The sequence below is a fragment of the Echinops telfairi genome, unplaced genomic scaffold (genome assembly GCF_000313985.2).
Source record: "Echinops telfairi isolate 266 unplaced genomic scaffold, ASM31398v2 ScPeMD7_23;HRSCAF=83, whole genome shotgun sequence".
NCBI classification, from domain to species: Eukaryota; Metazoa; Chordata; class Mammalia; order Afrosoricida; family Tenrecidae; genus Echinops; species Echinops telfairi.
Genome location: NW_022103920.1, coordinates 46,789,186 through 46,816,996, shown reverse-complemented (window position 1 = coordinate 46,816,996; position 27,811 = coordinate 46,789,186). Strand labels below are relative to the sequence as shown.

The following is a 27,811-nucleotide window of genomic DNA, read 5'->3' as shown; positions in this document are numbered from 1 at the left end:
ATGGCAACACAATTAACTTGACTCATTTGGTCCATTTAGCATTTGTGGAACTGAAACATGGTCATCAGAGTAACCTTCTTTTCAACACTTTAGAGGTCACGTGCAGCAGATTTCCTCAAAGCAAGGTAGCCTTTAATTCTGTGACTGCTGCTCCATGAGTACTGACAGTAGATCAAGCAAGACAAATCCTTACCAACTTCATTCTTCTCTCCATTTATCATGGTGTCACCTACTGGTCCAGGTGTGAGGATTTTGGACTTCTTTACACTGCATTGTAATTCATGCTGAAAGTCTTTAATCCTTTCTTCCTTTGCCTTATTCCTCTACAATTAAGAACACGGTTCACAGTTTCTCCTGACATCTACTGTACTCTTTTCTTTCTTTTTAATGACCTTTTGCTTTCCTCGTGTATGATGTTCTTGATATCATCCTACAGCGCATCAGGTCTGCTGTCCTCATTGTTGAAAGCATCAGATCTGTTCTTGAGATGTTCTCAGAATTCAGGTGGAGTATACTCAAGAGCTTATTTTGACTCTCATGGGCTTGTTTCCATTCTCTTCAGTTGGAACCTGAACTTACACATGAGCAATTAATGATCAGCCTCTGGCCTGTTTTTAGCATCTGACGTTGAACTTCTACGTAGTTTCTACCCACAGATTTAGTCAGTTAGGTGTCTGTGTATTTCATCCAGCAAATATCACATATAGTTAGCTTTTGTGTTGTTTAAAAAGATATTGGTGATGAAGGAGTTGCTGGTCATTCAAGATCCTATCATGTGATCTCCAAGTTTATTTCTATCAGGAAGGCCATGTTTTCCAACTACAGTTCCTTCCCTTTTTGTTTCCAGTTTTGCAATCAAATCAATAATTATTGATGCATCTTGATTCCACTGTTATCCATTTCTGATAGAAAATGTTGGCAAAACTATTCAATTCCTTCATCGCTAAATTTAGTGTTTGGTGCATAAATTTGATTAATAGTTGTATTGACTGTATATCCACAGTAGATGGATAGCTAATGTGGTATCTCGGACAGCCTTGTACTTCAAGATAAACCTTGAAATGTCTTTTTGACAATGAATGTGATGTCATTCCTGGAAAAGTAAATCATAGGATTTTCTGCTTCAAAGTGGTCAATACCAGTCCATTCCAGCTCACTGAAGCTTAGGATAACAATCTTGATGGGTTCCTTTTCCTTTTGACAACTTCAAATTTCCTAGATTGATACTTTGTACATTGCAAGTTCTAATTGTTAATAGATTTTTGTAACTCTTTCTTCTCTGTTAGACTCATTCCTCATCAGCAAATAAAAGTCCTGAATGCTTTACTCCCGAAGGCTTCCCTCCATCCATGTCATTATGATGGACTGTGATTTGACAAGACAGCTCTTTCTCATTCATATTTTTGAGTGGCTTCTCACCTGAGGGGCTCATCTTCTGGCACTACTTCCTGCAATGGCCTGCTGCTCTTCCTGAGGGAATCGGTATTTGACAATGTCCAGCTGTGATCCATAAGGTTTCCAGTGGGTAATTGCTGTGAAGTGGACAGCCTAGTCATCATGTGTAGCCTGAAAGCAGCACACAAGCCACCATCGTAGGAAAAACTGACAGACAAGTGCATGGACCAATGTTTCTTCTAGTTCAATTTCACGTATTTTATAGATTTTGAAAATGAATGCACAACTGCCTACTCTATATAAAAATATGGTGAGTAAAGCAGGCTAATTAGTGACCATAAAATACATTCATGTTCAGATGAGAAAATTTCTCAAAAATGAAGGATTATTTCTAATTTTGCATTTGGGACAATTAGTTATATATATATTAAATGACATTGAGTCTACTCCCACTCAGAGCGACAATCCTTAGGGTGACCAGCAGACAGATCTGTGCAGGAGCAGAGTGGCTCAGCTTCTTCCCTCAGATAAGTTGGTGAATTTGAACTGTGATTAGCAGCCGGGTGCCTCGGTCATGGCACCAACGGAGCCTCTTTGGGTTGTTCAGTGTTAGCTGTCTCAAATCAAACCCTTTGCTGCCAAGTGGCTTCTGAATTATAATGACTCTGGAGGACGGAGTAGAATTGCATCCTGGATTCCAAGGCTTTTCATCTTTCCGCAGCAGATGCTACAGCTTTCTCCCTTTCTCCCTCTGGAAGGCTGGAACCACTAACCTCTAGTTTCACAGCCTGACACTTAACCAATGCACCGCCAGTGCTCCTAGCGAATATTTGCAGTGCTAGGACTGCAGACGAGTCTCTCTGCTGTTGGAGATTAAAAGGTTTAAGGAAAAATGACTCCATGATTTCTTATATTAGAAAGAGAAAGACCACATAGATAGTATATAATAATACGGCATGAAGTAACCCACCACCCCCAGGTAATTTTCTTTAAAGGCTCAGTAAAACCACTACATGGGTTGGAACTTTCATGAACATCTTATCTTTGCATGTTGAGGTTGCGTGTCTGTGAGTTGATTTCAGCTCATAGTGATGTCCTATGCCAGAATAGGACTTTCCCAAAGAGTGTTCGTGACTGCCACCTTTACCGGAGCAGATCACCAGGACTTTCTTTGGGGATGCTCCACTCACCAGCCTTTCCATCAGCAGGCAAGCACTTAATAGGTGGCAACAGGGCTGCTTTATCCATGTCTAGAAGTTTAAATGGTGCAAATAACCTCGAAGATCGATTGCACATGATTTTCTCAATGCCTTCAGGGATACAGTTCATCACTATTGGTCTGTGTTTCATAGCTGAGAAAGATGAGGCTCAGAAAAGATGAATGACATCACTGGGGTCAAAAGTTGAATATGTGGTCAAGCAAGAATTAGAATAAATACTTCCCACTTATCATGTGCCAGGTGCCAGGCTAAGCCCTTTCCAGGTATTACTCATTTAATTTTTGTTGAAAGTTCTCTCAAGCCTTGCTCAGCTCATTAAACCTCCCTCTTCTCCCTCTGCTCAACTGGGAAGATGTGGAGACATCTACCAACCTTAAGCAAAGCTAAACCTCAGCTAAAATGTTGCTAGGAAGCTATTTTACCATATACTGGTTATGCTTGTCTCTAAAGTGTTTATTTTCGAATGTAGTCATAGCAAGTGGCAGCAAGGAAGGCTTTAGCACCTTAACATATGATCTCCTGATCTCAGATAGAGTGAGACTCCATTTGTCTGGTCTCCACAGAGGAGGCAGGGGCAGGGACAGCTGACCTGTGCCCATGCCCACTTATGTATAAATTACACGTGTAACAGGATGAAGAGCTCATGGTGGCACTGGAGAAAGACAAGCCATTTCGTAGCCAACAGACTTTGTATAAGGGGAGGATTGTTTCATAAAAGTTTCCCATGGTGTGCTCACCCATAGACATGACCCAGGGAGGAAAAATAGTCGTTACAAAAGGTATGATTATTGTTTGCATTTTATATATAAGCAAACTGACACTAAAGGGGAAATAAAGGAGGCAATGGCTTCATTGTTAAAATCGTGGTGCTTTTCCCAAAGAAAAAAATATCTCAGTTCTCCAGAATAATAAAAACAATTTATTATCATAGAGACATTCAAGGAATACCATTCTCACAATCTCTCCATAGAAGAAAAACATTCAGTAAGTATATTACCATCTTCAAAGTGAAGGGTGCAGAGATAGCTTTGTGTAAATAATTCTTTGGGAGTTTTATTGCCAGTCTGGACTGCACGTTTCGCAGTGACTAACATTTTAATGTAAATGTGTGTAATGCTCACAGAACCATAAATTCTAGGTTGTTAACACTTGTCTGTTATGCCCATGATTCTTTGCATCCAAAGTTGGATCTAGTGGCTAGCTCATTGAGACACTAATTCTTAGTTGAATCAATGAGTGAAACTTGATAGGACACAATCTAAGTTTATTATTACCTTTGTAGTGAACTGTACTGACCAAGGATATGTCTCACGTTTTCTTGAATTAGGATTTATGAATATTTTCTAGAAAATAAGACATGATCCAGACACGAGTACATTGATCCACAATTGGATATGGTGGAAGAGACACGTGCTTTGAAATAAGAACAAATGTAAAAAATATGCAAGGGAAACCTCGTCAAGGATTGTCAATAGAATTGGAATGCTTATTTCTAGGGACCAAAATACTATTATTAGGAATCAAAATACTAAGACCCCTGACTAACCCAATAAATAGTGCTGAACTACTAAAACAGCTGCCCTGCCTTTTGATCAGTGGAGGTCAGCATTGTGGCAGAATAATTGTATCATCATATTTGACTCTGAGAATGAAATAGGAAAATGTAATATTGATAGGTGTCCAGGAAAAGGCAGGAAAAATCATTTGGTTTCATCTTTTTTAACTTGAACATATTCAGATATATATACTTAGAGCAGAAAAATAGAGGATAGAGAATATAGAAAATATCACCAGAGACTTGGAGAGACTTGAAAGGGGGAAAAAAGTATTGAGTTTATTTTTGGTAGCTCTAGAAGGCAGACCAATAAATAAAATAAATAGGCCTATTTCCATTCAATTGAGGGGAAATTTTCCTAACCTTTCACTAACTTGTTAAAGAGTGATCTTGAAATTATATAGATCAAATAATATAGATGAAATATTTGGGTTGGATAATTAAAGTTTCCTCAAGATCATGCATGTACCATTTTTCAGTTTTACAGAAACATTTGTTTTAGTCAACTTGACTAGTTATCAGCGGTAGACTTCACATACAGCCTCAGAGAGTACTTACTTTTATCCTTTCGTGTTCGGACAGTTTCATGCTGAGCAGTGTTCTCAGTCAAGTGCTCTCCTTGTGGTTTCATTTGGTATTAAGACTCCTCAGGACAGTCTCCATTCAAGAAGGAGTTTGTGGCTGTCATAAAGAATGGGGAGTGACACTTAGAAGTTGCAAAAAGGAAACTGAAGACTCTGTTGTGACTTTTTTGTAAAACAATGATTGAAAAAAAGGTTGTGTTACACTTTCATCCTGCTTCTGATTCTTTACTTGTCCACTGGTCCCATTTATTCATTCGGCAAATGTTCCGTGGGACCACGTGCACATATGCTTACACGCCCTGCACTAGCTACTGCAATGTTGTAGCTGCTTGATTAGGTTTCATAGTATTCTGTTCCCTTAGAAGTTTCCACTTCTCACTGTGATGAATTGTGAATAGAAGTTGGGGAATATGCCCAACCATATTTACCCATTTTGGTCTGTGGCTTTCTTTTTGTTGTTATGTTTTTTGTTGTTGTTGTTATTGTTTTGTTGGTTTTTACTTCCTTTGATGTTCTATTTGGCTTTGCCTGGTTTTTGCACTTATTAATGTATATGCATATCTATCCAGATCAGATAGGAGGGATAAATAATTCAGAGATGAAAAGAATGGGACCAATGGTTCTGGAGTGATACAGGAGAAGGGGATGTGGGAGAAAGGAAAGTAGGGTGGAGTGGACAAATGAGAAACAAGTGAACTAAAATCAATGGAAAGAAAGGCGTGGGATGCCTAGTGGGGCTTAATCAAGGGCAGTGTAGCAGTGAGGGATTACTAAATCCAAATGAAAGCTGAACATGATGGTGGGACAAGAGGAAAGTAAAAGGAAATAGAGGAAAGAACCAGAAGGCAAAGGACATTTATAGAGGTCTAAATACAGGCGTGTACATATGTAAATATATATGTAATGAGAGGGGAATAGAGCTATCTATTCATATCTATATGTCAAGAATTTAAGGTTGCAGATGGACATTGGACCTCAACTCAAGTACTCCCTCAACACCAGAACATTTTCTTCTAACAAACCAGCATTCTGTGATGCTCACCCTTCCTGCCACTATTGCTGAAGACAAAATAGCTGCATAAGCAAATGTGGTGAAGAAAGTTCATGGTGCCCGGCTATCAAAAGATATAGTGTCTGGGGTCTTAAAGGCTTGAAGATAAACAAGCGGCCATCAAGCTGAGAAGCAACAAAGCCCACATGGAAGAAGCACACCAGCCTGTGTGATCACGAGGTGTTAATGGGATCAAGTATCAGGCATCTAAGATCCAGAACAAAATCATACCCAATGTGAATTGGGGTCAGGGGGGAAGGCATGGAGTGGAGACCCAACACCCATCTGTAGACAATCAGGCATCCCCTAACAGAGGGGTCACAGAGAAGAGATGAGCCAGTCATGTTGTAGTATAGCACTGATGAATCATACAACTTTGCTCTAGTTCTTTGGTGCTTCCTTCCCCCAACTATCATGACCTCAGTTCTACCTTACAAATCAGATTAGACCAGAACATGCACACTGTTACAGATAAGAGCCCACAACATAGGGAATCCAGGACAGATAAACCCCTCAGGGCCAACAATGAGAGTACAGATACCAAGAGGATAGGGGAGGGTTGGGGGATAAAGGGGAAATCGATCACAAGGATCAACCAGGAAATTTTTACATGCTAAAGTAAACTATTATTATACATTTGGGCAAGAGTAACATTTTATTGTATAAGGGAGATTCAAAAATATCATGAAAATGGCCTTAAAAATAATGGGGTTTTCCCACAAATTTTTATTTCGAGTTTACGTATCAGCTCATCATTTTGCATTCAACAACCCAAACAACTTGTCAACCCCACTCCACGGCTTCTCCTGGTCCTTTCCTTCCCCCTTTTACTCAGCCACCTCATTTAGGATTTGTCTATCCCTTCTCTCAGGTTTTACCCTCTAGTCGATTAATTTCCAGTCCCCGATTCCCCTCCCAGCACTGAAAAATATCAGAGTCTGTTTCTTATGGTATGAAAACCTTTTCTTTATTTTATCCGTGGTCTCATAACATCAGACAATTCATGATTGACTAACCTCATAACATAATGTCCTCCAAATCCTTCCAGGCCATGAAATATTTCCAGTTTCATTATTACTCTTTAGGTATGTGTGGTATTGCTTTGTGTATATGTTCCACAGTTTATTGATCCATTCACCCACCAACAGGCATTTATGTTATTTCCATGTTCCTTCTATCAAGAACAGTGCTACAACGAACAAGCGTGTTCATATATCTGCTTGTGAGGTGTGCCTTATTTCTATAGAGTACGTACAAAGTAATATGATTGTTGGATCATAGGTGATTTCTCTTCCCAATTATATACGAAAGCAAGATGCCACTTTCTACACTGGTTGCATAGTTAGAAAGTCCCACTTGCAGTGTATGAGGGTTCTGATGTTTCCATGCTCCACTCAGCCTTTACTGTTTTCTGCTCTTTTTTTTTTTTTGTAACATCATTTCTGAGGTGAGGGTCTATTTCATAACTGTTTGAATATGCATTTCTCAAAAGCTAGTGGTTGTAAATATTTATTCAGATGAATTATTTCCTTTTGAAAGTCTCCATAGTTTTACATTTTATTTTATGATACTTATAATTGGGAAATATAAATGAATTTTTGTTTACATTTATTTGGTTTATTTAATTTTGAAATTCCTCATGTGTTTTGAGATTGTCTAAGTGTTGCTCTGGGTTGAGTATTGGACTGCTAAGTGCTAGGTGAGTGGTTCAAACCCACCAGCTATTCTATGGGCAAACGATGAAGCTGCGTGCTTCCGTAATAATTTATAGTCTAGTAAAGCCAACAGACAGTTGCTCACAGATAGCATCGACTTAATAGTGGTGAGTTTGAGTTGTGGGGCATTATAATATATTGCCATATGAAAGAGAAAATAATGAAACAAATTTATTCTATCAATAGATGTCCATACTTAACATCATATTAAAGCTATGTTTCATCTGTAGCCACTATTTTCAATTGTGAACAAAATGTTTTACAATGTGTAAGCTCTCTACAATGATGTCAAATATCAAATTTTAAGAGTAATGGTATCTAATTAGAAAAGGTAACCTTTTCACATTAAATAATTATGTCTTAATATTAAAAGGATAAATATATCACTTTATAATGTTTTGTGAGATTAAGGTCCAAACTACAATGTAAAATTTTAGTTATTTATTATCACTTAAATATGTATACTTGTTCCAGAAAAGAATCTTACTGATCTTTAGAACTTTAGACTTCATAAAACTGTTGGATATTATTTTCTTCACTCATTGTTATGCCTACACTAAATATGTGCCAAGCATAAGCTGTTCACTTTAATTCCTTTTGAGTTCTTTGTAGTCTCAATTTAGGCACTTGCATTTAGAATAAATTCAGTCAATTGCAAACAGCAATAGCTCAATATGTACAGTAACTTCTTGACGACTAAGCAAATGCATAACTAATATTCTTATTTCTAACCCTATAGCCTTTTATCTGTTTTTCTCCTTTAAAAACATATTATGACCTTTCGTGGTACTCTTTTGCTTTATTTAGATCGGGGCACGGTGCAGAAAGTGGTGGTTCTGGCCACGAACAGTTCTGGCAGCAGTGAACTAATTCTGGAGGAGCTGGAAGTTTTCAAGGTCACAACACGTTATATATGAGTTTTTAATCAGACCACTGCGAGAGGACAAATATTTGCTAAACGATCAAATAAAGGAATGTTATATATTTCTGATAGCAGCAAACAAGAGATCAAATAAGAAATACAGAGCAAATATTTTAAGTCGTTTTTTAAAAATGATTTCAAGTTTTCATAACATAAAAGGATTCTCTTTTTTTAGCCATCATCAGAACTTGAAAAATTGTTTCTTAACTTGAAACATTTTGTTCATTATTTTTAGAAAATGAATTCTTACAGTCAAAGTCTGGAAGATTTAGCCACGAAGAGTTTTTGATTATATACTACTGAGACCCTCATGCTTTCAAATACTTGATTGTTAGATAAGCTCTCTTATATTTTTAACTTCGGCACTTCAAGAAAAACTGCTTTGTTTTATCTTGTTATTGCTTTCAATTCAAATGTCACAGTAGTTAAATAAGACAAATGTTGTCTCCTTTCCACTCAGAATCCCCTGTTCCATGTGAACTTGAGATTCATTGTATCCATCTCTTTGAGCTTAAATTTGAATTTAGGAAGAAAGAAACCGAAAAGCACAACACAACGAAAGGGCACATTGAGGGAAGTTCAGTGCAGCGCTCTCTCCCTGCCCATGGCAGTGTTCTTGATGCACCTGTGATTGTGTCGGGGACAGTGCTGGCCACCACAGGTCGCTTGCCTTCTTTTCTCTGTTCTTGGAAAGAACAGTAAAGCCCAGTCACGGGAGCCATTAGGAGCCAAGCAACTTGGGAGAGAAGCATTCTTGCTGCCCTTTTCAACTAAACCAGTTAAGAATCAACAGTCCAAGGAGGATCAAAGTTCAGGATCAATCTCTAATTAGTAAACAGCACTTTAGAACCCGAAGGGTAGTCTACTGCTCGCTTAATAAATTAGTTCACTGAGTCAAGTGGACTCAGAAGAGATGGACTCATGAATTCTCATGGCCACCAGAACAAGGACATTATAACCACTCCGTGATTATGATGCAATGCTATTGGGTGATTCTAACACACATTAATATGAATAAATATAAAAAGGAATCAAATTAAATAGAACTGCTTAGGAGCTCTGGGAAATTTCCCAATATATTGTTTAAAATTCATAATTCTTTATGATAGTTTTGGCATATAGTCTTTTTGAGATTAGTGTATTAATTGTACCCACTAAAGCCAGTTCAAGTGCATTTTCCATGCTTGGTTTGTAAAGGAATTGATTGTATCACTTGATGAACCAAAATCACAGTATATATATATAATTTTTTTTCCTTCACATTCAATTCCAAAGAGATAACTGGCTAGTGAAAATAATATAAAGTGTCGGCAGTTTTAAGATAGCAATTATGTCATATTGCGGCACTTCATTTTTAATGCTGAAGTTTTTTTTATAACCAGGAAGTATTGTTTAATTAAGTGAGCTTGACATAAATCCAAACATGTATGTTATGACGAGATTTTAGAGAAATGTGAGTTATTCTGATCACGTGCTAACTACTTATGTTCTGTTGTGTGACTTGTGCCAGTGTTATCACCAAGAATAAACTCTCAGTGGAAACATAAGACAATGTCAATGCGTGTGGGGGACCTCCGTTCAAGAGAGACTAAACCAGTTTTGACTTGCTTACTGATGCGCGTGCCTGTGATTGATGTGGCTAAGTCATGAGACACACTTACCGAATGTAGTTACTGTCTTCAGCTTAGTGTTTGTGTCACATTTTCTGAGGTGAGGTGGAAAGAATTGAGTGCATATGATATACAGTGATGGCCATGTAAAAAAATAACACATTTAAATTGAAGCAATCCCTTAGCTAAGTGTCACACTGATGTACTGCAGAAATATCAACTTAACTCAAATACCAGGCATTTAATTTTGATAGAATGAAGAAATACTATTTTCTTTTAAAGCTCTCTTCACAATCTTTTTCTAAAGCAAGTCCAGTTTTATCAAGTTTAATGTGAATTATAGGTATAATTGTTAGAGGTTGTTTAGGTAGACATAGCGTCTAATACTTTTAAAGAATATCATTTAGGAATGGGCAAACATAGTTGCAATTGAATGTTAGAGGTATTTGTACTTCTTTTAACATGATTATAAGTGCATGTAACACCAGAGGGTCAAAAATAATTTTGAATACAATTGATTTTGAGAGCTTTCTTACTTGAATTATTCAAATATACCTTGAAGAATCTTCAACAGATGGTATTTGATTGTTGAAATGGACTATTAATGTTTTAAAATGTGAAATTAGTGCCGTATTCTGGGTTCTTGGGTTCTCCAGAAAGAAAAGCCAGTGAAACACACACACACACACAGAGAAACATTTGAAGCAGTACCAAGCTCCAGCTCCAAGCCTGTTCCAAGTCCACGGGTCAGATGTTTGCCGGGAGGCTTCTCCTGACTTACCTAGCTTCTGGGACTGATGATTCCAAGATCAGCAGGAAGATGACAGATGAAGGCAGAGGCCAGTGAATCCAGGCCAGTCTGTCAGGCTGTGGCAGCAGAGGTGAATCAGTCCAAGGTTTGGCAGGTCAGACAGCAGATCCCTGATGACTCTCAGGATTAGCAGACAATATAGCAGGCCTTGGCTCAGTGAACCAGAGTTCAGTGTGCAAGATGCAGGATCCAGACCCCGCAAAAAGAAAGACAGTTTTCCCACATTCCTAAGAGAACTTCCTTTCAGTTTACTGCATCAGGCTGTGATCTGAGTGAAGGTGTTGCATCCTTCCTCTTCTTACAACCGATTCCCTGCTCATAGCCCCTTCCATTGTAGCAGCGATTGCCTGTGTCACAGCACAGTGTGCAGTATTACTATGTCATGACCACCATCACTGCGAATTCTGGCCCAACCAAATTGACACAAAAGCCACCTGTCATAGTTACGAGTGGAATGACTTTCAAAAAATCTACCGTTTCATAAGATTCTACTGTTTATTCAATAAACTCAATATTCAAAGATATAAAAATTTCAATATTTTTTCTCCCCTTTGATTACACTGTTTTCTTGTTAATCATGTAATTGTCCCACTGTCCTTGATCACCACAAATTATTAGAACAACTTCAAAGCCAATAGTTGATCAAGGCCAATATCAAGTTAAGAGGTAAGGACATGACTGGGTTGGACAAGTACTTTGACATGGAATTATTGAGAGAAGGGGAGAAGGTGGGGAAGAAAGAACCATATAATGGAGACATTAAAGTTTTCTAGTTGTGGATCTTATAAGTCTGAGTGACAGATTATCCTCCTGGATCATAGAAGACATTATATTTTTATGAAATAATCTAGGCTAATATATGAAATATAAGAACCCTAGTGATGTCGTGGTTACTCATTTGGCTACTAATAGCAAGGTTAGCAGTTAGAAACCGCCAGCTGCTCCATGGAAGAAAGAGAAGGATTTCTACTCCCGTCAAGAGTTATAGTCTTGGAAACCCACAGGGGCAGGTGTATCCTGTTCAGGAGGGTCACTACAAGTCAACACTGTAGCAGTGCGCTTCATTTTTGTTTTTAATATATGAAATAGTAGTAAGCAACTGGCCTAGATAGCAATCCAAGAAGTAGGGACAACAGCTCTCAGTTCTTTTGTCCAAAAATCTTGCAATATTAAAAACCTAGTGGTTGTCCTTGGTAGGTTAAGTTGAGCCACCAGTCCCAAAGCCTAAAGACATCATGCTTAATAAAACAAAACACCACCCGATGCTAACAATTGTTGCTATTTGAGCCCATTGTTGCAGACACTCTGTCAAAGTCCTCATCCTCACTTCTAAGAATCATTCTGACTACTTCTTCCAAGACAAAATTAATTTAAAGAAAGACAAATGTAGAAATGTGACAGTTATCTACCTGTTCATATCCACCAGTAATGATTCATTGGGAAGTGCATTTTGACGATGCTTGATTAGCAGCCTACATTGGAACACTGACTTTTTTACTTTTTATAAATCATGGCACAGATAATAGCATTATGAGGGAAGAGGCAATCTTTTGTAAAACTGATGTTGTAAATAAATGGTTATGCCCATCTGTGAGTCTTAACATGCTGTGTACCCTTGCTTTTATAGTGGAAATGATTCTGTATTCAAAATAAGCATATCAAGACATATCACATTAGTTAACTTGCACATCTTGTCTTTAGAAATATAAATAGAAACTTCTGGAAAGGGTAATCTTTGCTCTTCAGAAATTTTCTTTTCAGATATTTTATTTACTCCAATGTCTTGATAATTCCCTTAACCCATTGCTATAGAGTTGATTGCAATGTAGCAACCCTGTAAAACAGAGTAAAACTCTGATCCTATAGGACACAGAGGGTTCAAAGGGAATGCACATGAGAGCAGACCACGACATCTTTGTCCAGTGCAGCAATTAGTGGACCAGTGCCACCGACTACTCCGTTAGCAGCTGAATGCTGTGGCCTGGAGTCTCCTTTATTGATAGACACACTACCATAAAGTCAAGTCCGACTCCACAACTCACCGCCAGCAAGTGGATTCGGACTCATAGTGGCCCTATAGAAAGTGTAGAGCTTCCCCTGTGGGTGTCTGAGACTGTAAATCCTTATGGGAGTAAGTAGCTTCGTATTTCTTCCTCTGAGAAGTTGGTGGTTTAGAACTGCTGACTTTTGATTAGAAGCCCAGTGTGTAACCTGCTATGCCACAAGACCTGCGAGTGATCCTACAGAGGGTCTCTGAGACTCAACTTGTACGGGAGCAACCTCTTCTTTCTCCAGGAAGAACCGCCGGTTGCTTGAAGTTGCCAACTTGGGGATAGAAGCCTAATGCCACTATTGTTCCCTATGCTGTTCTTACCACCTTGCTTTCTTTAAGACTGCATCTAAACATTCCATCCTCAGTCTCTGCATTGTATAAATGCTGAACTTTGAAGGTATATGTGAACATAGAAACAAATGACAACTGCTGGATATTACCATATTACCATATGAATGTGGAGCCCTTTTAATGGTCCTTTGAGAAACTAACATGGTATTTTTTGATCTTTCAGAATGATGCTCCCATAACAACTATGAAAATTTCATCCAAAAAGGTAAAAGGAAAATGAAATATATATCTATCTCCATTTTTATTTTCTTCTCATTAAATGATTGTGTGTCTTAGAATATATAATGTACAATTTCTGAAAATTTAATCTCAATATTAATCAGATAGCTTGCTTGTTTAAAGTAACTGTATGCCATGAAAATCCTTCTGATTTTCAAATTAGAATTTACCAGCTATTAGTGAAAGACTAACTAGGTTTTTTTAAAAAGCCATCAGAACAGAACATATAAACAGCTAGATATGCCAACATTTTGTGTATCCTATATTCTCAACTATTACAGTGTGTGAAGCCAACCAAAATAAAAGAATCTTTCTAAGGAAAGCCTTTAGCATCCTGTTTGGGCGAGTCTAACATCGAGTGCTTGGGATGAGTAATCGAACATCTGCTTTGAGCTTCTGCTACGATCACGGGTCTGAAATGGGCTATGGACTTTTATGTGTATTTTTAAAAGGTTGCTATTTCCTAGGGTTTTATATATAATATTTAAAAATCTGGTCTGTCTCAAATATAACCTATATCTGGGTTCAGAATTTCGAGACAAAATTATGATTTTGTCTGTTATTATTAGAAATGTGTAATCTATTATGTGGAAACACATGCAAGTGTGCAATGCTCATAGAAAGGAAAACACAAGTTTCAGCCTCTGACAACCATACTTCTCACTAGTGTGCTGAGTATTATTTCTAAAACAAAAGTGTTAAGGGGCCAAGTGGGATAGTCCAAATGAAACAGGCTTCCGAGTGGGACCGGCATGTGTTTGAATCCCAACGTGGCCATAAATTATGGTCACATCATGAACCTTTCCTGACCTGAGTTTCTGCATCTGTGAGGCAATGCGTTTCTCACAAACAAGTTAATTTATATAAATTGCCTAAAATAAAGCGAGTCCTCGATAAATGCTATCTGCACGAGCCTGGGACGTATTTTTCTTGGAAAACAGAGTAACAGTTTTATGGTCAGTACTACCAATTACATAATTTAGTGCTCTTCACCATATTTGGTCTGCTGCAGATGAAAAACTATTTCACAGTCAGCCGTGTGCTCTTTTTACTTGACTAGATTTTATGAAGAAAAATAAATATGGTACAGCAGAGTGAAAGAGCTCATCTGTGAAAATGTTTGCATGTGGTATGACAAACATTTTCCCAAGAAACAAGAAGCCATTTGTAATTTGTCTCATGTCCTGGGGAGCTTGTCCCAAGTCAGAATTAACTTTGAAGTCAGCAGGAAACCCTTTGTTTAAAGTAGTTTGATGGAAGAGAAAGTGTCAGAGCAAAATTCAACATGAACACAAAGCCATTTGTGTGGCACAGTAGTACTGCATACAATTCCAAGTTTCAAATTATTTGTAGTTCACCATTCCTTCTACAGGATCACAACGTACAACACACACACACTCATAAATGGGAATAACTGAGTATTAGAGCTGGCTTAGCCTCAGCGCCTCATATTGTAGATAATTGAATTTTGTAGTTGTTGTTAATTCCGTGAGATTAGAGCTGGGGAAATTATTTGCTTTCTTTACTACTGCAACTGCATAAATTTTTCCATGTAAGAGATCTTCTTAGTGATATTGACTCTTCATAAAATATTAAAATATAGCAAATTGACATATTTCCTAGTGTTCAACTCATTATTAAATATATGCTCCTAAAATCTCTAATTTATCATGTAACCTCAGTTGGATTAAAGATAATTTTCAGAAGGAAACTAACTCTACCCTTTCCTTAAACTATATTCCTCAAAAGATTTGAATGAAGTTGATGTAGTCTATCATATTATTAATTTCCTCAAAAAAACACTTATTTTGAGTCTGCCTAGAGAGGTTATTATCTAAACACAAACTTGTTTTCTCTTAAATTTTGTTCTTCACTTGGAATCAATCAATTCCAGGAAATTGTAAAATTATGTAAAATTCATTGATTTTAATTAAAAAGTAATTCGTATTAAATAATAAAAAGGCATGTTATTCCAGTGATTTATTAGAGCAGTAAAAGTAAAGATTAATAGTTTGTTCATTGACATTTTACTTTATTACTAGTATTAATGAAATTCATTGAGCACTTCCCATGACTCGGGAGCTCTCTTTACGGATTTTATATGAAGTTAGCCCTTAGAACACAGTCTACACTCCAACTCTATGAGGGAAGGGTACGGTTTTATCCCAATTTTACCAACGAGGAAGCTCAGCCTTAAAAATTATGTTGGAAATTAATTACGGAGGTAGGATTTGACTCCATTCACCTTGTGTCTCACATCTGTTGAATCAATGATTCCCCATAAATTCTAATATGTTTGTATATATGTATATGAGTGCATATTTGTGTATGTGTAGGCACATAAATTAAAAACGAGCCATTGTACAGTTTTGCTGAAATGGATTATATGATGTCATTCCTTTGGAAATGGGACGCCCATTCTTTTGACTCCTCAGGAAAATGTAACTAGAGTATAGGTGCTCAAACTTATTCGTCCTACCATCCTCTCATGAAAAAACCAACGTGATATTCCTAAGGCAATTCAAAAATCTAGAATAAAGTGTAGGTATCTGCTTTCACAGCCTCCCTGGATTCTCCCAGCACCCCCAGACACTGAACTAGAGCAACACCCTGAGTTCTGCATACCCTGCACATACAGAACCCTTACCTCTTTGTTCGTACTCCTTGAGAGTAGCAAGTGAATCTTCTGGAATCTTGCCGAAATTTTAAGACCTGCCTAAATATAAAAATATACTTCCATAAATAATGCTAAAATAAGTTTCATGAGTAATACGTTATTCTCAAAGATGAGACAATTTTAAAAAATCCTAACAGTCATTTTGAGCAATTTTTTTCTTTAAATATAAAACTGGCCTGTATTTTGTTGTGATTATTTTCATTGGGTGGACTCTGTGTCGTGTGACCCCACGTGTGCAGACTAAAACTGCCGCACAGCTCTCCAAGGCCATGGCTTTCGGAAGTAGACGATCACATCAGCCTGCCCGGGTCCCTCTCTCTGGGTGCGTTCCAACCACCACCTTTCACCTATTCGCCAAGCGCTTAGCACTTTGCACCGCCCAGGGACCTTTCCATGGTGATGTGTTTCCAGGTTGGAAAAATGATACTGTTCAAGAGGTCGTATTTAAAGAAAGGGCAACATAATTTAAACTTATCATAGATTAGGGCAAACCTGAAAATAGAGAACAATGAACCCCAATGTTTACACCCGATTACCAGTCTACATGGTGCTCTGAGATTTCTTTTTTCCTTAAGTAGGAAAGTGGTAATGTTACAGGCACATTCACCTAGGAAAATTCTATTTATTTTGGCTCCATACCCTTCTGAACTTTGTGTCTCAGTTTTAGTGTGTTTCAAAATGAATCCAAGGGCGGGTGGGTAGGTGTTATAATGTGTTCCTGCCGCCTGTCTTCCTGTAACTTCCACATCTGAAATAAATCATCACTGCTCCTTGAATAGCAACAGCTGTATGTGAGCTCCAACGAGGGAATTGCCCAAGTGTCACTGCATCGCTGCCACATCTACGGGACAGCCTGTGCTGACTGCTGCCTGGCAAGGGACCCTTACTGTGCCTGGGACGGCCATTCTTGCTCCAGGTTCTACCCAACTGGGAAACGGTGAGTACTGAGCATGCGGCTGACCATCAAAATGATGTCCCTAACAATGGAACAGTGCTCTACAGCAGCATTGGCGTCTATTCAATTGTCAGAGACTTGGAAAAAATGGCCCTAAGAAGAGTAATAGCTATGTTGAGCGCCAGAGATAATCTTTGAATGAATCACATGACTGTGTGTGACAACGTGGCCCTAACTGTTCATTGTGGAGCCCAGCACTTTGGAAGGCATCCTTCCCCATGAAGGTTTCGGCCCCACAGTCCTTCCCCCTCCAATGCTCATATGTGCAAAGAATCATTTAGGGTTTTTTCACACATTGCCTAAACAATGCCTTTTATAAAAATGATTCCATATAGCCTTAAATATGACTTGCCCAGCTACTTAATTATCCTGTGATCAATTAGCTGTCCTAGTTCAAAGTACAGATACAGGATATAATATGTCACAGGCAGGATTTAGAATATTCTATTCTAGGTTGGAAGGGACTCCAGTGGAGAAATTGATTGTAGAGCAGAGAATAAACAGAATTTGGACTAAGCCAACCTGACAGGTATTTTCAGACAGCTCACAAGAGTGACAGGGTTTAACACCTATAAATTAGAATCAGCACGAAGGGAAAGAATGAAGCCAGCCCTGGCTCTCCGGCTACTTTTAAAGCAATGCTGACCGTGTGTCAGCAGCCTTTTATTGCCTGTCATAAATACAGGCTTTGAAGTCCTTGTCAGATTAAAAGAGTTTAGTACTTTTGTATATGAAGAATGTCCTGGTCTTTTTATCCATGACTTTCGCCGATATTTCTTAAGGGACAGATACTTATCGGGCAGTGTTTGGGGGGCTAAGCATATACTTATGCAGTGAAAAACACCACTACGGTCAACAGCAGAAAAGCCCAAATTTCCAAAGCCCTGTCTTCTCAAAGAATACATTCTAGAATCCATTCGAGAGCGGTAAAAGAAGGGGTGGCCATTTACGTGGGTGATTAGGGAGGTGTTGCGAGGGAGTGACATTTGAATACGAGCTTGGATGATGAGGAATTGCAACAAGGCGTTCTCCAGGCATATAGCTTTATCAAGCAAGCTTTGGCTTCCTACAGCTGGAGTGCACACGGACTGTACAGTGCTGAGGTTGTGCCAGAGTGCGAAAGGCAGGAGAGGATGAAAGAAGGTCATGGGCCCAGATCACTCCTGCTCTTTCTGCCATTGAAAGGTGTATATTTAGAGTAAGCTAGATAACTTATGGGACTCCGTGAGCACAGGAATGATGTTATTGGACTTTTAGTTCCATAGGGTAACGCCTGTTGAATTTGATGGGGATCATAGGCCAGGAGTGGGAGGGAGGAGGGGTAGCAGATGCTGTAAAACCTGTCAGGAGGCTGCTGTAATGATCCAGGTGAGAGACAGTGCTGGTTTGCATGGGGTGGAAAGAGGCAGAGGTGGTTAAAAGTGATTAGCCAATGTATTGGTGTGAATTAGGAGGGAAATGGAAGTCGATGATGATTCAAATCTGTGGAATGAGTATTTGGAAATTCCACAATATAGATACCATTCCTTGAGAAACGGAGGACTATAGAGGAAGTAGGGAGAAAGATAATGTGGTGTTAATTGTACCTGCTGTATAGTGAGAGTGAAGTTTGGAGTTCGCAATTAGAAATGTGAGTCTAGACTAGAGAAGTGTGTCCCGGGTGGGATATACGTAAAGGCACGGGATAGAATGAGAACTCCTGGTCTTTTAATCGGGAGTCTGCGGTATCTGTACATAAAGACTCAGTGCTCCTGGATATTATTTTAAGATTCAGATAAGCAATCCAGTAGGTATTTCTGTGTGTTTGTTTTTTTTCCCCATAACTCTGAGATAGTCTATCTTTGCTCTAGTTGGGGGTCTGAATTCCGAGAGAAAAAGGAATTACAAATGTCATTTGAAATAAAAATACGGTATTTTTCAGTCATATTTGTTTTGAACTCTCCATATGGTGTTATGGATATATGCTGTCAAGTTGATTCTGATTTGTATTTATCCCCTGTGCAACGGAATGACACACTCCCAGTCCTGCGTCAGGCTCACAATTCTCCTGTTTACGTCCATCATTGCATCCACTCTCCCAATCCTTCTCACCAAGGGGCTTCCTCTTTTTGCTGCCCTTTGACCTTAACAAGCGTGATGTCCTTTTCCAGGGACTGGTCTCTTCTTGTAATATGTTCAATGTACGTGAGACAAAGTCTTGCCATTCCAGAAACCTTCTAAAAAACATTCTGACTCTACTTCTAAGACAACATATGTTTGTTCTTTTGGCAGTTCATGGTACTTTCAAATTCTTTACCAGGACCATAATTCAAATGCATGCCTTCTTCAGCCTGCCTCATTCAGTGTTCAACTTTCACACGCATTGAAGGTAATTGAAATGACCATGGTTCCGTTCACCCTGCTGCTTCCCCGAGTATCCATTGTGGATCCAGGCAAGAAGATAGTATTCTTATTTTGATACGGAACCCTGGTGGCAAAGTGGAATAACAATTGTGTAGACTGTCCAGGGTCTGGCGGTGTTTTGTTTTACATAGAATCACTTCACATGGGAACCAAGCTGCAGCATTCACAATCATGTTTTGAAATTATTAACATAATTAAGTATTTGTAAGACAACGTTTTTGTAAGACTCTAGAATGTAGTGCCTCTAACACAAGAGGGCAACCCCCTATATGGGAGCTTGACTGAGTCATGAAGAAAGCCCAGACTCTACACTTTCCAAGCGAAAAGCGCCTCCAGTTTGGAGAAGCAAGAGTGAGTTAGTTGTACCCTAGCACTGCGGGAAAATCTTCCAGACTGTGACTTTGACCAGCACGCATTTTGATTTACAAAATATATTTCAAATAGAACTCCATACTATATACGAAACATTTTGTTATATTTTACATATTCACAATCTCTACATTTTATTTATTTATTTTAAAAAACATGTTGTTGTGAATTGGGTGGAGGTTTACATAGCAGATCGGTTTTACATTCAGCAATTCATACACTTTCTTTGTTTCCATGTCATTGATCACCAGTCCACAGTGTCGTGTTATTTATTTCCTTCTTGGGGCATAATATTTTCTGTTCCTCCATCTTTCCTATCTAACCCGTCTGCATTTTGTCAATCAGTAATGATGACTTTTTATTTCAAATGGTTGATTATTTTAAGGTGTGTGAAGCTCCCCAATAATTGTTCCCTAAACAGACATCCTCAAACTATGGCTCGCAGGCCACATGCGTCCCGCCAAGGATATTTACCCAGCCCGCCAGGTATTTTTGCCCCATTTGTTTTTTTACTTCAAAATAAGATATGTGCAGTGTGCATAGGAATTTGTTCATAGTTTTTTTAAAAACTATATTCCAGCCTCCAATGGGTCTGAGGGATAGTGAACTGGCCCCGTTTAAAATGTTTGAGGACCCCTGCCTTACCTAATAGATGGGTTTTTGTTTGGCTGAATACTGAGTCATGAGGGGTGAATGTGAGTTTATTTACACACTTGAAGGATGATTAAGGACCATAATATTGAGGTTTCCAAGAGGTTCTATGTAACCAGTAATACTTGTCATTTATTCAATTTTATGTTTTGCTCCACATTTTTTTGCCGACTCTATTCAAGGCCTTTCTGATGTGATGCACTTCATAGTAGTCATGCACTACCTAGTTCTTCTAGTGTCACGGCTGTGAAACTTGTACATTTGGAGTTCTTCCACCAGGTCAGACTGTTAATCAAGGTTTCTATTTAAAGGTTCTAAAAAGATTGTGTAACAGTGCACAACAAAAAAGGCCTGGTTTGTGGCAGATGAGAGACTGTTTTTGCCACCACCACCATGCACCTACTCACTCAGCCATCTTAGTGCACCAGTTTTTAGCAAAAAAATAGCATGTCCCTCTCGCCCCAGGCACATTACTCATCTGACCTCACTCCATGCAACTTCATTTTGTTTCTGTAAATGCAGAGGGACATGAAAGGACAGAGATTTGACAAAGCAGAAGATGTGAAGAAAAAAAATGAGGGAGGTGTTGTCAGGCATTCAAACAGATGAGTTTGAAAAATGTTTCCAAGAATAGAATCACAGATTTAACAAATGTATTAAATGGAGAGTGTCATGGAGAGTACTTTGAAGGTGATAAGGTTGTTTTGTAAAAAAATAAAATAATTAAATGCATAGCTTTGGGGGGGGGAAATCCATTTTGGGGGGTAATCCACTCATATTTGCAATAATGGCAAATAAATTATACACATATATTAAGAATACAGCATCAGGGTTGAAGGAAGGCTCACTAATAATCACCTATGATGCAGATGACACCACTTTACTTGCTGAAAGTGAGGCGAGCTTGAAGCACTTACAGATGAATGTCAAAGAGTGTAATCTTCAGTGTGGATTAGAACTCAATATAAAGAAAACCAAATTCCTCACAATCTTGATGAATGGAAAAAAGATTTAAGTTGTTGAGGATTTTGTCTTGCTTAGACAATCATTGCTCCTGGAATCCACAGTCAAGAGATCAAAAGACTCATTGCAGTGGGTAAATCTTCTGCACAAGGCCTCTTTAAAGTATTGAAAAGCAAGGATGCTACTTTTAGGACGGAGGTGTGCCTGGCTCAAGCAATGTTATTTTCAGTCACCTCATATAAATGTGAACGTTGACACTGAATAAAGGAAACTGAGGAAGAAGACCAGGCATCTGAATTGTGCTGGTGAAGAATATTGAAGGTCCAGTCAACGCCAAGGACCAACAACTGTGTCGTGGCAGAAGTACAGCCAGATGCTGCTTAGAGGTGAGGCTGGTGAGGAGTTCTCACACACGCGTGGACATATCAGAAGGGGAGACCAGTCCTGCAACTGACATCACCTAAGAGCAATTGTGAGAATGGCGTAGAACCGGACAGTGTTTCGTTCTGTTTTGCACGGAGTCACTATGAGTTGGAACTGAATTGACAGTGCCTAATAACAGCCACACCAACACTTTCCCTCCTGCGCCCACACTGTGCAGCATGCAGGTGGATCCCCAGATTCACTAATAGGTTCCCATTACTGCAGAATTGTGTGTAAAACAATATTACTTCTGTTGCCTGTAACTCTGACACTCCTCCCGTATCTTCCCTGGCCTCTATCATTTTTTTTTTAATTTTTCTGACCTCCCTCTTAATACGTATTGCCTTTTCCTTTACTCCAGCTATAACAGCTATAGTTTTGCTGATATGTAAGCTGGTTTTTGAATATATGCCTTACTTAGTACAACTCCATTCATCCATTTTAATATGTGTGCTAAATCATTAATTCTATATTTCTATGGATGGCAATCAATCTACAAATCATAAAGCAGGATCTTAATGATTTCATTTTGAAAAAAAAACCCAAATAACTGAAACTATCTTGATATTCTTACTGTTTTGATATTAAAGCATAAACCACAGATTGAGACAAAGTATAAACTATTTAGAGAGCTATCTTGATTATCTCTAGCTATGAACTCTACCATGAATTACCAGAAAAAAATGCTTCTTTATTCACACATATCATTTGTAGAGCACACTAGAGGGCACATTGAAAATATTGATACTATTTAAATTCTACCCATTATTTTTAATTTAAATGCAGCACATACACTAGTGAGTGCATATTTTTATACTTATAGTGCATGAACATAGAGTGAATATAATGTGAATGGAATGCACAAACTTATAGTGAATGCCTGTGTGTTTTAAAACACACTACACTAACATACACTAACGTTCCATATTTTTAAGAAATGAAATGATAATAATGATAATGGTTATTATGAAAGTTATGTATATTCATTTCTTTAATAATGTTATCTTACTTGTGTTTTCATTCTTGCTGTAATACAAAGATCGCTTCAGGAATCCATAGGAATGACAGTAAAAGCATATCTCTTGTATGGAAACAGAGAAGTACTATTATACATGGAAATAAGCTAGATGTCAGATTTTAACCTAATACATTTCTTACATATATTTAATTCGGGAATTTTTCTTTGTTTTAAAAGTTGTTTCATGTCAAGCCATACATTTTAAAATTTTGACTATCTATTGCCTTAAATATTTGTGTATTTTTATCAAGCATTGAAGTTTAATCTTTCATATTATTTATTTTAGACACAGACATGTAGTTCAAACTTTAAGACAAAATAATTAATCCAATCTTTGAGTAAATATCTGTGTGTAAATATATATGTATATTATACGAAAAGAAAATGACTTCATTGCTTATACAAAGTAATAGACTATACTGGAGGGAACATGACAATATGAGACAAATCTCAAACCTTAAGCATAATATCTCTGCATACCAGCATGTGTTTGGATTCTCTTGGAAAATGGAGTGTACACATACAGAAGGCTCAGATGTCTGCCTTTCTGATATCATCATTGAAGCCAGGCCGCAATTATATATTTTTCTCTATTGTAATGTCTAGAAATGTTATAAATGCAGATTGTCCAGCTTGAGAGTTTGTATACAAGAGCAAACCACTATTAGCAATAATCAGGGGGCAATAAATTCAATAATCATGAGTGATATTCCTTTCCTATCTGGCTGAAAATGATCACTATGTTTACAAACACTACATGGTGCTCATTATGGCATATACTCTCACGTTGTTGGTAAGTAATGCCATAGCTCTCAGATACAGCAAATCACACTTTTAAAACATGACTGTTGTGGAGTCGGTTCTGACTCCTGGGGACACTAACATACAGCAAGAAAAAGGCGTCACCCCTGATGTAAGAGCTCTTCTAGCCTATCTTCTTCTAAAAAAAGTTTTTTTTAATTTTAAAACTTAATTTTTTTAATTTTATGCATAATGATAACATAGCATCCCTGGATTGGGCCTGTACAACCTCCACAGAACTTTCAACATAATATTTTTGTTTTAGAACAAGTTTAGTAATTTATTCACCAACATTTAGTATGTATCTACTTTAAGTTGGGCACTCATTGGATATTAGGTAGAGGAAACAAGGCAGACCTAATTCTTAGCATTAGGAGCTCAAGTTCCAGAAGGGAAACAGGTTGGAAACAAGTACTTAAAAGAACCAGTATATAAATGATAATAGAGATTAGCATAAAAAAGGAAAAGGCAAAGAAGAAAGGAATATGGTCTGATCTAAGGGGACAGTCGCTTAAGACTTTTGGAAGAAAGTGCTATGTAAGCACAGGCCTTAACTAGCCTGTCTTCTTGAATAGGCAGCCCTGGTCATGTAGTGGTTACTCATCGAGCTGCTAACTGCAAAGTCATCAGTTTGGAAACAGCCACTGTGCAGAGGAAAGGCAGGGCTTTCTACTCTGTAATGAGCGGGCACAGTTCTAACCAGCTGGTAGGTTTGAACCATTAATCTCACTGTTAGCAAGCAACACAAAATGATTACTTAGATTTCCTGAGATTAGTGTGCCTAACATTGAGTATGTGTGTTATAAATATATAACTAAATGAAGATCAGGTAATCTTTATAAAAAAAACTTATATAGCCAAAATGTGTTTGCATATATTTTCATAAATAGATGTACAATTTTTATTATATATATAAACTATTAACTACTTGCTCAAGCCATAAAATGAAATACTGTGTCATATTCTTAAAAGCACTGAGGTTAACTTTCCTTTTAACTATGGTTTAATAGCCACGGTGATTGTAACCTCTGTTAATTAAAATTGAATATTTGGATTAGTAATTTAAGGGTAGAAATACTAAGAGAATTCACAATTAATCAAATTAAGTGATGTTCTCATTTATTTTTCATCATTCAGGGCAACCCTTCGAGTTGGCGCCATGCTTCTGATATTTAGAGTTCTTTAGCAAGGCACATATCTATAATGCATTACCAGAAATGTTTCAGTTTCTCTATTTTGATTTGTTACATTATATAGTAAAATTAACACTGAAATACTTAGTGAATCTAAAATTAAGGAATAACCTAAGCATGTAATAAAATAGGTAAAGGTGAAATGATTATTTTTACAACTTTATTCCACCAGATGATCATATGGATATGTGCATATATAATATGTACACAACATATATTTGTCGATCAGGGAGCAGTACAATATGAAAAAACGTTACTATTTACCAGCTCACAATTCCACTGCTTATTGTGTTCATGTACTAACTTTTCAGTGATCTTCTATTTTTTCAAAATAAATAATTGGGGGAAAATATTTGAACTACTAAATGAACAATCTTGCTTAAATTTTTATTAAATGCCTGTGTTCCATATATTAAATATTTAGAAACATTTTCTTACGGCTTGAAAGGATAGAAAGTGTTGATTTTTATAAAATGTGTTTTTGTTTTTCTCATTGTCATAAGATGGAAGATGCTAGTGAGTTTGTACTTTGGAGGGTTACCATTTCAGAAAATGTTGGAAAATAATTCTAAATGAAATATTTATACTCTTAATTATGGATTGTAGCATACCATGGAAACACTGGGTGGCACAAATGCCTGTGTGTCTGATGACTAGCTGAAAGTTTGATAGTTGGCACCCACCCAGAGGCACATGCGGAGATGGGACTAGCAAGTTGCTTCTGAAAGGTCAATGCTTTGCAAACCCAACAGAGAAATTCTGCCGCGCACACTTGAGGCTGTCCAGAGGAGAGGAATACATTTGCTGGCAATTAACACCAACAAGCATTTACCCAGGACACCTATATAATAGGGGGTTTATAACAATACCACCATAGATAGCAAATAGAAAGGAATGGAATTAGTTCTGGTTGGGGAAAGGGAAAAAAAAAAGACTCCATACGAACTCTATTATTGAAATATTGAATGAAAAACAATGTTAGCCAGGTCAGATGACATGACCTCTTTTTTCTTATTTTTCTTAAGTTATGAGAGCTTAAACAACCAAAAGTTTGCAAAATTAAGAAGCAATCATTTACCGTGGTATAATTGGCCATGTTAATTCAAAGTCACTTTTATATATTTCTGCACTTACAGGAGGAGCCGAAGACAAGATGTGAGGCATGGAAACCCACTGACTCAGTGCAGAGGATTTAATCTCAAAGGTACTAAAAGTGAACAACTGAATTTGAAAGAGTACCTGTCTTCAGTTTCACATTTCAATGAGGGAAATCCCATGTGAAATTCAACTATATAATTTTAAAGAAATAACATGCTGTAAAACACTACAAAATTATTTTTGTTCATGCATGGTGATTAAAATATAATATATCATTTGTATGTAAAGTGAAAATAAAAAGACACAAATGGCTAGGTACAAAAATAGCTTCGTTAGGTGACATACCTGTTATGTGGATGGTAATGATAGAGTTTCTTAGTTTCTATTTTCTTTCTGACAAAAGATGCATTTTTTGGTGTGTGACCACCTTTGAAGAAGAAATAGAACTAGGTCTGAGTTTTGTGATTAATAAGCATTCTAAGTATTTTTGACATTCTTGCCTTGCAAGTATTTTTTTCTCACCTTTTCCTTCCCATCTTGACAAGGAGATAATTTGTTATCACCTTTACCCACTGATACCTTCCCCCCACTGACCTCTAACTCATCCCCAAGTAACTAGAGCTTTGAACTGATTCTGTTATGAGAGACTCAGGAAAGGCTAAAGAAGTGTTTTCAAGGGCCAGATTCAGTAGATTAGATTATTTCCAGGACTGGGGAGAGCTAGACAAATTTAAAACAGTGTGGGGGTCCACCATCCTTGAGTTGGGCTCCAGTGTTTTACACTGTACAGTAAAGAAATGTGGTAGCCATGCAGCGGGCACACTGTCCTTGTTTTAGAAGGGGATATGAAGTTCTCATTCCAGGGATACTCATCCCAGGGATACTTCTGGTACAGCCGCAGTTTTCAAATTTGGGTCCCTTCCAGTTTTGCTTCATTGGGCTTGGCTGTACTGGGAAGGCCTGGTGTGAGTCCATGTGACTGACTCCCAGCAGAGCTCCCCTTGATTGGTCAAAGTGCTACAGGTGCACGATTACCAACAACTAATGTCGAGAGTGGCCTGTTGCTAATCTTTTTATGTGCAGGCTTTCCTTTACTAAAGGCAGATTTTGCTTAATTCCTCCAGATGTCTAATTAAAGGATTAAATTCAAGTGGTCATTTCTCTGTTTACTGAATTTTATAAATGTGTCTTATTCCTTATTAACTGTGCTACCAGTTACAAGGGCAGGGATCCTGTTAGTGGACATACTGGTGCACAGTTGTGAATGCTGGCTTTGTGTTAGAACTCAAGCTAAATGCTTGCTTTTCTTTAACTGGAATACTTCACTTAATGCTTATCACGGATTGAGTTGTACCCACCATTGCTGGCATAATGATTACCTGTTGGCCAGCTAATCACAAGGCCCCAAATTCAAAACCAGAAATCACTCCATAGGAGAAAGAGGAGGCTGTGCACTCCAGTTATGAGCAACAGTCTTGGGGCCATTGTCCTCTGTCCTATAGAGTGGTTGTGAGTCAGAATTAACTTGAGGGCAGGGAGTGTGGTTTGCTTTTTAACCTCCAAATAAATGAGGTAAATCTTACCCTTTATGCCCATGGGTGTAATCCCATTTGAGAATGGATTCTCTTTGTTAGAGAAATGAGGCAGGATTAGTAGGGGCATGTTTGAGGAGATCTCTTTTAAATGTAAAAGAATTCAACCAAACCAATAATTATTGCACCTAGGTCTGTTCCCCCCTTAATCTAAATATATTTACATATGTACATGTCTGTAC

General features: G+C 37.9%; 1 protein-coding gene across 1 annotated transcript in view; it reads left to right on the top strand.

Moving 5' to 3' along the window:
- Positions 1 to 27,811, top strand: part of SEMA3C (semaphorin 3C) — a 183,342-nt gene that overhangs the window by 147,140 nt on the left and 8,391 nt on the right. Inside the window, exons 13-16 of the mRNA XM_004702624.2 lie at positions 8,328 to 8,416; positions 13,431 to 13,472; positions 16,943 to 17,100; positions 26,076 to 26,143. Coding sequence (XP_004702681.1) covers positions 8,328 to 8,416; positions 13,431 to 13,472; positions 16,943 to 17,100; positions 26,076 to 26,143 — 357 coding nt within the window. The remainder of the gene's footprint in view (positions 1 to 8,327; positions 8,417 to 13,430; positions 13,473 to 16,942; positions 17,101 to 26,075; positions 26,144 to 27,811) is intronic.